We start from the raw sequence: 12183 nt of genomic DNA, 5'->3' as shown, positions 1-12183 counted from the left end.
TTACATGACTGTGTCTTGTCTTGGGAACACAGAGTGTGATGAGTAGGTCTCTGGGGAAAAAAAGGCTAAAAAGTGTAACATGACTCAGCAGCAGGATTGAGCTGTTGGAGACAAAAACATTCACCATTTACCTTTGCCAGTGGGAGATTGCTGCTGCTGAGGCAAACTTATAATTTACTTTCAATCAGTTTTCCAGTATCAATTAGCTGAATGATCTGATGCTTTCCTCAAAATCTTTGGCATTAAGACAAGAGACTGACAATGATAACTTCTGTAGTGCACGTAAGCAGGAAACACTTTGCCTTGGCTTGTTTAGAGGAAGCAATGACACTCACAGCATGTGAATAGCATGTTTCCCTTTACCAATATCAAGCCAATCATATTCTAACACAGGCCTCTTTGGAAAATTCCCCCAGAAATTAAGTAGCCCAAGCACGATGAACATGGGGAAAGGCAAGGAGTTTCACCCAATCCTTTCTTCCTTCATACGAAAATGGTGGACAGTAAACAAGGAATACCAATATTAGCTAAGTGACTTCTAACCAAGTTTCTTTTTCTCTAGTTATTTCTTTTTTCAAAATATACTGAATAGCTGGAGCTCATAACACAGTGGATTATCTGTGTTGCTTCAGGCAGGGAAGAGAGAAATGGGAAGTAAAGTGATCTTAGTTAAAGAATTACATCAGCATTTTCCAACAAAATAAAAAACTAACATATTTCAGACCAAACGTTATTCCTTGGCACTAATAGCTTTTATGACTTTGCTGGATACCAACCATTTAGCCATGATTAAACTCACTGGTTGAAAGCTGGGATCCACAAGCTTTCTCCATGCTCCAAACTTCAAACAAATTCCCTGAAACATTATTATGTCCTGAGCAATCACAAGTCTCTCTCTCCCATTAGCTTACACACAAAAAACCCACTAACCCTCGTGCAATTTTTTTACAGGAAGTTGCCATCTGAGAAGTGATAAGAACCTAGAGGTGTGGCAAGTCAGTAAGTCCCCTGGCCTGCTCCTGCAGCAGCATTTGTCTTACCAAGTTCTCATTAGTCAGCCGGGTGATCTCATGCTGCAGACTGGCTTCAATCCGGGCCTCTGGAGGCAGCTGCAGGTTCTGGGCCAGGAGCTGCTGCTGGCGATTGTTTTCCTCCTTCAGACTTTGGATCTCACCTCGCAGCGACTCCAGTTCATTCTCGTGGCTCTTCTTCTGCGACTGAAGCTGAGACTCCAGCAGCCTAAGGAGGTTGAGCAACAGTTTGCGTGAACGCACTTAGAAAGTTGCATCCCCAATTCTCAGAGGGAGTGTAAAGCTTTAGCTGCTGCTCAGGAACAATTAGCCATGGCTTGCAAAGGAAAATGAAAAAGGCAGAGTACTCTTTAAACCCTTCAGTATGCCTTCTAATTAAATTAAGTTTGCATGATCAAAAAGTGGAGAGGCAGAGAAGCTAATTGTGGCACTGCTTTGCATTTCCCTTGACTGAACACACACTGGGTATGGTGCCACTGTGGCAATAAATGTAAAGCTAACTCTTCACAGATTGTCACTGCTTTTAAAGGGGCTCTAAAGAGGTTTTACCTCTAAACAAATCAAATAATCCAAGATAAAGATGACACTGTGTTCGCTTAAGCTAGCACCCTGCATTATTAACAAAGGACAACATTTTTAGAGTTAACTTTTTCAGTCAGAAACCATTTAATTGCAAATGCACATAAACGATCTTTATTTTTACATTAAAGTCAACATTTTGCAAAGGGTTGTCCTTAGTGCACAAAAGGTCAGCAACAGAACCAAACTCAGGACTGGAATCTGGGAGCTCTGTGTATCCTCACCACTGACCTGCTCTTTCCCCTTGGGCACATCACATCTCAAAATATTCTCATGTGAAACAGGGATAATGTGTACCAGCCTCCTCCTGAGCAGTGCTGGGGGGATCTACTCCTGCTTCCAAGGCACTGTCCAAGTGCTCTGAATCATCATTTCGTACATACACACACAGGAAATGACAATACTAGTGACTACCAGTGTTCAATTAGACAATCTTTCAGGGTTTAAATATGCATAAGGCAAGAACATTCATTAGTAACCAGACTGATCAGGCACGCAAGGGCAAACAGTCATTTACCTGCACGGCTCTGCCATTTAATATAAAGCTTCTTGTCCCTACAGTGCTAGGACAAGAAGCAAGAGGCGCAGAGCAAACAAATTCCCATCCTGCTCTGCAGAACACTTGCTGCAAGTTAGGTCTTCACAGGCTTACACAACAATGTTAGGTGTAGAATTTGTTAGCACAAGAAAAGGAAAGACTAGTTAGTAGCACTCATTGCAAAATACCACCTTCTGTAGTTACTGCTACCAAACGCATACAATGAAGAACATCGGCAGTGCTGAACTACTGAATTAGTTGTCAATGCAGGACAAGGAACCGTTTTGGAAGTCTGGGACAAGGGTATGGATATGGGGCACAGATGTGCACAGGGAGCCAGAGCTGCGTCTCCTGACGAGGTGACTCTCACCCATTCCAGTGTGCGGATCTCAGTGACTGCACTGAGGCCTGGGCAGCACCTCGAGGAACTAAAGATTACTTCTGTTTCTTGGTTATTTCGTGACTTATGTTTTGGATGTGGCACAGAGAGACATGGGAGAAGAATGTTTAATTTACTGAACTTGAGTCACAACAAGGAGACGAAGATCCATTTCTCCTTGAAAGTTAACAGTACACTGAAGCTACTTAAACAATAGTTTTATAATTACTAAAATGACGGTACTTCTTTAGGCTGAAAATCTGTAAGGAACATCAATTTTGAAACCTGGTGTAAAGGCAGACAAATAATACATGGCTACAAATATTTTCAGTTGTGGAGCTTCTGGTATTTTACAGTCTATTTTTGTGCAAGTATTCTTATGAATTATGTATTGGTTGTTCCACCATCTTTAATTTTTAAATGCTAAAACCTGACAAGTAAAAAGGTTTAGGGACTAGGTTTGAGGAAACTCTTTTAATTTGTATAGTTTGTGTTGCATTTTTTTCTAACCATTAAAGCAATAGAAGTACTGTAGCTAAAGCAAACCCATAGCAAGGGGCACAGTTAGCTAGAAAAGAAGATGCAAATAAAGAAAAAAAAAACATTCTGAGAAGTCTGGTAACCTGTTGGCTTGTTTTAACCCTTCATAAGCCAGCCAAAGTTCTCCGTCCTCATTCAGCATATGATAGTCCTGGGGAGATTGCCTTTCAAGAAACGTGTTTAAAAAAATACAAGAGATATATGTGATGGTGATGAGGTGACATTTAAAGATATTACACACTAAATTACTACAAAAGAGAAACAAAAAACTCTCTAAAACAACTTAGCAAATTACTTTTTCTGTTTATGTGTTTTTCTTCTTAATGATGAAATTCAGTTCTCAGTGACAGCCCAACTGGTTACAGTATTTCGTGCTGTTACAATAAATGTATTGTGACAGACTCTTGTGACCACTGCGGTACAGAGGGTAACAAACCACCCTGGGGAACTGCACCCAGTTTGGGCAATGCAGCAATTAAAGGCTAAGAAGACGGAAATCCAGAAAGCTTGATTTTGCACTTCCCCATTATTTCCAAATCCTTTCAAATATTGCATACAACAATTTTACTAATCAAATCAAATTATAACCCCACCTGTGAGTGTTCTCTGAGTATCTAGACATACATGGATGGAACTTACTGAACACGATACACGCAGTGTCACAGCAGGCCCCAACTGATCACAGATTAAAGAAAGAGAACTTGTACCTGTTTGTTTCCTTCAGTCCAATATATGCCTGTGCGATTTCTCCTTTGTCTTTCATCTTTTGTACATCCTCCAAGAGGAGTGTAGCATCTGTCATTGTATTCTGGAAAAAGAATGATGATTTCCACAGTAAGTTTAAACAACAAAACTGCTCTTTGAATCCATGTTTTCTTCACTTTACCATCGTGGAACACTAATCCTTGAGCAGCCACATTAAAATCAGTGTGGGTACCTGAGCAGGAGGTTGGTCCATAATTTCTATGTCTATTTGGTGTATCTTTCAAAATAAATGCATGCAACAGAGTCAAATATCAGTCTGTCTAATAAGTGGGTACATGCATTAATCCTTTTTCATTTGTTCAGTATGTAAAAGGAACAAAATAAATTTGAAGAAATGATGAATTTTCATTTTATGTCAAATTACCAGAAACAGCTGCTAATACTGAAACTGAAGAACGATTTTGCCAGCTTAATTCTATTAATATTTCTTAAACACAGCCTTGCATGGAGTCTTTCAAATCTCATAAATAAGGTCTATTTCTCACTTCATATATTTTAAGTACTCTGTCAAAGCTGGAAATAATTTACAAGGGTTTGAGATTTCCTAAGCTAGAGAGCATTGTAGTACCATTTTGTTTCAGTTTTAATATTTACAATGGCACTTCTGCTTTTCTTCAGTAAAACCTGAAATACTTAATAGGTGTTTACAGTCACCTCGGCCAGTCTGATCTGAGTCATCGCTGTGGAATACTTACAGTGGAACTACAGGACTCTAATGAACATAAGAGATGGAATTCTGACCTTCCTTTTTGACTTTCAAAACAAGCAGATGTTATTTTCCTGAGCACAATTTGCAAAGTATTTAAAATAACAACTTTGTGGACATAAATTTTGGAGCCTAGATCTCCATTTCTAGTATGATTTCTGCTATCTAATATCAAAACTAATAAAATATGTAAGCTCCTCAGTTATTCCCAACACGATTACAAGATCTTTGTAGTTCTTCTACTATTAATTTACCACACAGTAAAACTGCTATATCTCATCAGCCAATCTATCAAGCTTTAGGAGTCTGAATATCTTTCATTTAGAGCAGTTCAGTTTGTCATCCTCCTAAATACTATGTATTAAACTACATTTTCTAATCAAACATGCAGCAATTCCTCTCCAATATCTGCAGATCACAATGTGAGTCCATAATGTTTGTTGCATGTCGAGGATAACAAACACTCCAAAGAAAGGTACTTCTTTGTACTATAGACCTTTTTCTTGTTGTGAAATTTGTGGATCTTGCAAGTTAACAGAGGTCTGATTCCTGGATCACAGTGCTGTTCTTACTCCCCAGACATATTCAGCAAGAAGCATTGATGGAGCTGACTAGACCAATTCCTAAATCAATCCTTTCATGTTCAGGTTCCCATAAAACAACAGTTCAAAATTATTAAACCTGCTTGTTTTGAAGTAATTGTTTCCTTGCATGGACCCTGAAGATAGGGATGTGGGGGACACAGAATTATGAGAAAAGTTTTTCAGTAACAGCAAAGTGAAGTGCAAGAACTTGAAATACATGTAGGTTACTTAAGAGGCAGGGAAATCACAGCTCAAGTATCGTTGAGGGATTTTTTAGCATTTAAGAGTTCTGGTTTATAACTGTAAAAGAATATGTGTACCTTATCCTCCTGGCAATCAAATTGGTAGGCAAGAAAGAAGAAAAACAAATCATTAAAAATAAAATATGTCTGTTCTGCAGCTGTTCGACCTAACAAGCAGAAGCTATCTGCAAACTGGCTGTAAGCCATCCCACAGGTCACCTTCATGTTTCCCTCATACCCATAATTGCTATAAAATCAACACTTGTATCCCATCATTGCTGAGAAAAACAGTAAATCCTTGAATAACATATTCTAAGTATTTCTTTACAATGTTCTAAATATTGCAGAAAAATGAGTTTTTTCTTTATAATTAGCCATTCAAAACAAGACATATGCACCTTCATGCATCACAGACTTCCAATTTATTTAGGACAAATATAGACATAACTTTGCAGTAGCAAAGGAAAGATGACATATCTGTTCATTCCTTGCAGTGGTTATGAAACACTAGATAGCTCAGTTCAATGGAAATTACGAGTTCTTTGAGTTACGTGATACATTTTCAGGTTGAATGATTCTTATTTTCAAAGCTATTACTTCCCTAACTATCTCATCAGAATTGGAGCTTTTTAGAAGATAGCATTTCAGTGGGCATAATCTACTCTTCTCAATAAAAGCACAGAGCACCTATCAAGCAATAATACAGAATTTACATATCTTCATAGGTCATCTTTATGAAATGTTATTGACTTGCATGCATCTCCGATCCCAAACAGATTTAGAAGAAATTGCTCCTAAGAACTCCTTTAAATTTTCCAGTCAAACCACACAGATAGTAGAGAAATGATACTGCTCCAAATGATAATTATTTCTGCATTGCTAAAGAAGTCTTGGGGGATCCTGGCCAGACTTTGGTACCTGACAGCTTGTACACCTTTACATGAATGCTGGTAGAGAAACCCCAAATTGGTTTACTAATCCAATCTCCCAATTCAGACTGTCACAATTTGAGCACTAATAGTGGATCAACGGATTAACTTAAAAAGGCTTTCAAACCCACACCATTTTCTTCTGCCCTTTCAGGCATGCTATTAAATTAACACAGTCAGTGATGCACTGTAACTTCACCACACAGTAAAGCTGACTGTGACTGGGATTTACCTTGGGTTGAATAGCCTCTTTCTGGCTAACAAGCTGAGACCTCAGGATGAGAACTTCTTCCTTGCGTACTTCGAGCTCTTCACTGACTGAGGTCAGCTGGTCCAGGAGGACTCTGTATGCAGGGGCACCAGGGGCAGTTACCTCTGGAGCTCGTGTCTCTGTGAGCGCCTTCTGCAGCTCATTCAACTCATTCTTCAGCTTTTTATTCTCAGATTCAAGTTCTTGACGCTGCAAGAAATAGGGACAATTCTGTCACCCAGCAGCGTTGCAACATAACTGTAACTCACAGGTACAAAACTATGGATAAAAATGGTAAAAAATGATGACTAACTGCAACAAATCAATCAATCCCTCCTGTATCCCTGCCTCTTGACTACGGTCAATAGTGCCTGGGAGGATTTCACTAACTGGGCTAACCTCCTGTCTGAAGTGCAAAACCAGAACACACACACATGAATCAGACAGATTTGATGGGAAAAAAATTACCAATCCCTTTTCCCTCTTATTCTCCCCTTAAGAAAAAGAAATAAAGTTCACAACAAATAGTAGTCATCAAGCTAAGAAGATTCTGGATCACTCAGGGATATTAGAAAATATTTGCAGTTTTAGTGGTCTAAGATATGCATTAATTTAAATAATATTTTTGAAAAAGAGGGCTACATTTATTGCTATATTTTTGCTCAAATTAACTTGCAATTTGTACTAAGTGTTTCAACAGAGAACTCCCCCTAGTTTAGGGGATCTTTTTGTTTTGGAGCCCCAGCTACACATCCTACACCTCAAAAGGAGCAGTCCTGCAATGAAATGACTGCTGGGGAATATTTGTTCTAGTTTCTCCAGCTAATATTCAGAAACAGAAGGGCTGAAGTAATTACCTATGCCAGCACATACAATTGGTGGCAAGAGTTTCACTAGAAAATAATAGAAAACTCTGTTTTAGAGTTACCTTGAGCGACTCATACTCCAGCTCAGCACCTCTCATCGGAGGCCTTTCTTCTTCCTATGAAAGAAAACAAGTGTGAAAACTAAAAATTCAATCCTTTCTATTCTTTGATTTAGTGGAGGCAGGAAAAGGAAAGGGAGCTGAAATGATTTTCCTATAAAACTGGAAAACACTCATTCTGGTACTGCTAAGTGCTTTAGTTTGAATATTGCCTTTGTCTCTTTTCATTCAATTATGAGTTTATGACACATAATTGGTTAATATAAATAAAATCACATACAAATCACGCTACTGTCACTGGTAATGAAAGAGAGCAGGATGAATCCCAGCATGCTAAAGAAATTCACTGGTACAAAAGTAGTGAGAACCAATTGGCAAAACTGGTTTCATAATTTTATAAGAACTCATGGAGACTAAATCAGAGGAGAATTTAAATTATAATTTGCTAAACATGTCTAAGACCACTGCTTTGGCTCTGCATCCTGGTTGAAACACTTCTTATTCTGCCTAAAATGCACAATTACTCATTCTCCCCAACATTTAAGTAGATTTCCATACTGCTTTTCCTTAACAAAAACAGCCTTTTTTTTTTTTTTAAGTGAAGTCCCAAGCACTTTTTGCTGCTGTTGACTTCAATCAGAGGATCTCAAGGACCTTGGAAAACTAAATAACCAGTCCCTAGAACTAAGCACCAGTATAAAACTTGTCATTAAATAAAGCAAGTACTGGTGGATGATGAAGATTTAGTAAAAGCCAGCCAGCATTCACACAGCTACTGTTTCACATGAAGGGACACTGGTGTCAGCATTTGATCAGCGAGGAGGAGTCCACCTTAGCTTTAGCACGAAGAGCCTGTTCTTCCTTTCTGTCCAGTTCATCCTGCAGGGATTGCTTTTCTTGCTCCAGTTCTGTAACCCGTTTCTGCAGTTTGAGGAACAGAGACATATCCAGCGGTGCCTTTTTCTCACTTGGTTCCTGCTTTAGAAAGAACAGAAGGAAGTCAAGAAGTTTTCCCCTTCCACATGACAAGGAAGCACAACAGTGAGTAAAGATGGGAAACAGACTAGGGAAAGAGAGGAACACAGAAATATTGCTTTATTCTGAGACTTGACTATCTAAAATATTTTATCTGCTATCAAACGCTATTTTAAAAAAAGGTTCTAGTAATACAAAATGTTTCTAAGCCTAAAGCCTAGCAAAAGAAAGCACTAGAGACTACCTAGCAGACAGGAGGTCTATAACTAAGCATACCTTATAGTCTTACTTGTTTGGAGGGGGGAAAGAAGAAAAAGAAAGTCTGTGGTTAGACTCACCTGGAAACAACTTTTTGTTTTGTTTTGTTTTTAGTTTCAAATTATTTCTGTAGTAACTTCTTCAGCTACAGAGAAATCTCTCTGGTGATTTACAGGTTAATTTAGTGGGATGTGACACAAAAAATAGGTACCAGAAAATATACTTTATGCCCTTTTCCTTTTATTATGGTAATTATACAGCCTGTTCTGAGCCTAATCCACTAGCTTCTTCCCATTTTTCTGGGCAAGGACCAGCATTTGCACTCTGAAGGTGCATTAGAAATTGTCCATCAGCCTTTTTGTACTTTATGTACTGAGAAGATCAAAGTAATTACTATGAACTGTACCATAAAATTTTAAAGCCTAAAAAAGGAACTAGGAAATTAATATTAATGACTGTAGCAGACAAGCAAGCACAGCCATTTCCACTTCATCTCCTTTTACTGTTGAGGGGAAGAGTCATAAACCACACCAACAGCTCAGAAAAAGAAAACACACTTTGAGTTTTCTGGCTTTACTGGTTTGCATTGAGGTGGACCCTATTTTTTAATGTGGTTTTGTATAATTAATCTGTATTGTTGGTCCAGAGTCAAACTGGAGTTTGAAATGTTAAGGGGTTAAACAAATACAGTGCTGCATTCATTCACACTCTTGAGTTCATCCTTTTCATTCATATTCTAAAACCCCAAACTGGCTCTAGAACAGCAATTCAGTAAGTCTGTTAGCCAAAGGCAAAGATGACGTTTGGCTCACACGTGAAATGCAACCACGTGTAGTCGCGCTGTCCTTTTCCTGGCTCTCCATGAAGGTAGGGAGCATCATTCTGGAACAATTACACAAAGTGAAAAATATAAGTGGGAAGGCACGTTATGAAAGACTCCGCACAGGATCTGTGCCAACATCAATGCGTCAGGGATTTGCATCCAGAGTAGAAAATAATTCTCTGCGGAGGCTTTCAAAAGCGGCAATGACAGAGGCTGTCAAAAGCAGCTCTTGGAGATCCCTATCCCAGGCAGAGGGCAAACAGAGTGTGCTGTGCTCTTGCTCACATTAAGAAGATCTCCAGAATGCACAGAAAAAGCTTTGAGTCTGCCAAGTGCCAAGGACAGCCAGACCACCAACCTGAGGGCTCTGTGTTAGCAGTCCCGCTGCTCTGGGAAGGGCCAAAAGGGGGGAGTTATCTTGGAAAGACTAAGCAATGGCTTGGAGTTTCATCACAAATTATTCATGAATGTTATTCATTAGCTGAATCAAGAGAGTAATCTTTTTGCACATTTTTCAGTATCCTGGGATTTGTATCACTGCATATGCAAAAGAATAGTACATTCTGGGAGTTTTATTAATCTCTATGAACTAGAGGAAAACTGATCCAACGTGAGTTTCTCATCCCTAACAGGAAACTCATTCCATGTAGCTAATAAAAATACGGCTTGCCAGTTTTAATCCTTGAATATACAGTATGCAGACTCCTCAGGAAAGTCTCACTGGTTTTCTAAATTCCCACTTTGTGCTGAAGAAGTGATTGTGCTTACCAACACTGACAAGCAAATGTTTCACATGCAAATCAACTGGATGGCCAAGTATCTAATCTATGTGTACTGTGCAAAGAAGAATTCAAAGCATACTTTGACAAAGCCTTTTTACACAGGATCACAACTAACTGGGGAATGAGTGTTTTCTAAAAAGAAATGGAAAAAGTTGGATTAAAGCATTAGATATCTCAATATAAGGATATGGTTTTCAGAAACACTTATGAAAAAAAAGAGAGAGGAATGAGTTCAACCATGGAACAATAAGAAGTTGTGGGGATTTTTAACATTACCTCCATCCTCACTGGTAAGTCTTCTGCTTCTGTGATCTCAGAGCTGAAAGTATATTCAGATTCATTGCTACTGTGAGTTGAATCCGTTCTTTTGTGTCCAGGCTTGGGGATGCTCTGAAGTGTAAATGAAACAAATCAATACCACTGTATGGTTTTCCCTGTAACTGTCTCTTCACAACCTCTAATTTAGCTTGTAATGTTTGGTGTTATTTCAGAGCTATTAAAATTTATAAGAAAAGATTTTTGATTCTGGTCTCTCATGCTACCTAAAACCTCTGAGATGCAGTTCACAATCAAATCTATGGAGATAGGTCAGATACTACACCATCAAGAACTGCTGCAGAAAGCAGAATCAAGCAACAATGCAGCACTTCCTGGGAAAGAAAAGCTCCATTTACAGGAAGCACAGGCACCAATTCTCTAACTTCCTAGACATTCTATTGAGGAATATTTTTTCTTCCTGACACATAAATTCCTAGAACTACTTAAAATTTAACACTGGATGAAGGTGGTACAAACAACTCCAGGACATGTGAATAACTTCAAATCAAAATAAGGGCAGCAGCACGAGCAATACCACTAGCAAAGTCACAGCAGAAATTTAGTGTTGTCAGAGATGTGACAATTAAAATTTTTTTTTTTTTTAAGTCAACAACAAATTGTAAATGTATTTGTTTTGGCTGAACTAATCTAAGTAATCAGCATTTAAAAGGACAAACTCTCTTTTCAGGTACAGGTAACCACCACACAGCTGACAGCAGATTCAGTTACTAACCTATCCCACTAGACTCTGCCTAAACACGGTTGTGAACAGCTTTTGGTTTCTCAGATGTTGAGCCACTCACCACCATCAAGTTCATTTCATCCTTGAGATCATCATACCGCTCCTCCAAACGGCTGAACTCATTCAGCAGGTTCTGGTACCGCAACCGCTCATCATTCAGATCCAGCTCCAGCTGTTTTGTCTCCTCCACAAGCTTCCTCTCCATCGACTCTGTCACAGAGAACAGGAATCCAAAGTGAGAATTCCAGCTCTACCCACCATGCAGTGCATCCATCCTGGAGGTACAGGCAAGTCTGCACCAGCGGAACAGCCTGATGTTTGAAGATGGTGTTTGTGCTTCTGTAGGCAAACATTTAGCCAAAAATACGAAGGGCCAAGGCATTATTCTGTGGTAACCACAGAAGGGCTCACTCAGTCAAGTTAGTCATTCTGATGATACCTTCTAGTAATTCCAGGAGGTAGGAAGAAGGGGCATTAGCCCACTGATGTGCTGTGTAAAAGCAAAATGTGAGGTGCTTTACGCCTCACGTGCACTGACCCCTCTCATCACAGCTCCCTCCACCACAGTCTTCACATCTAGAGTTTATGCTTTCCTTGATGCTTCTACAGGCACAGCATCCAGAAAAGTTGTAGTAGGTCAACTGTATTAAATATCAGAGCCTCCTTTTTTAAAACTGAATTGCTTTGGAGCAATCACCCCTCAAAAAAAGACCCCAAACTCCTAGGATTTCATGGAAATTCAAGTGGTAAATAATTCTGATGCGAGTTCTTAAAACACAAAAATGAAACCGCTAGACCAAAAAGGGAAGCAAACTAA

At 39.1% G+C, this 12183-nt stretch overlaps 1 protein-coding gene across 5 annotated transcripts in view; it reads right to left on the bottom strand.

The window, feature by feature from the left end:
* The window catches only part of MYO5A (myosin VA), a 97653-nt gene that overhangs the window by 14270 nt on the left and 71200 nt on the right, over positions 1–12183 (bottom strand). For 2 of the 5 annotated variants that reach the window (XM_064668755.1, XM_064668757.1), the window contains exons 24-30: positions 11428–11576; positions 10583–10696; positions 8300–8446; positions 7472–7525; positions 6526–6753; positions 3775–3875; positions 1041–1239 (exon numbers count right to left, since the gene is read on the bottom strand). In XM_064668755.1, coding sequence (XP_064524825.1) covers positions 1041–1239; positions 3775–3875; positions 6526–6753; positions 7472–7525; positions 8300–8446; positions 10583–10696; positions 11428–11576 — 992 coding nt within the window. Of the gene's footprint in view, positions 1–1040; positions 1240–3150; positions 3232–3774; positions 3876–6525; positions 6754–7471; positions 7526–8299; positions 8447–10582; positions 10697–11427; positions 11577–12183 lie in introns of all 5 variants that reach the window. The other 3 variants (XM_064668756.1, XM_064668758.1, XM_064668759.1) reach the window with 2 other exon arrangements.

Source organism: Pseudopipra pipra, chromosome 12 (assembly GCF_036250125.1).
Source record: "Pseudopipra pipra isolate bDixPip1 chromosome 12, bDixPip1.hap1, whole genome shotgun sequence".
Lineage (NCBI taxonomy): Eukaryota > Metazoa > Chordata > Aves > Passeriformes > Pipridae > Pseudopipra > Pseudopipra pipra.
The sequence above is the reverse complement of the archived record's forward strand: the minus strand, read 5'-3'. Positions and strand labels throughout refer to the sequence as shown.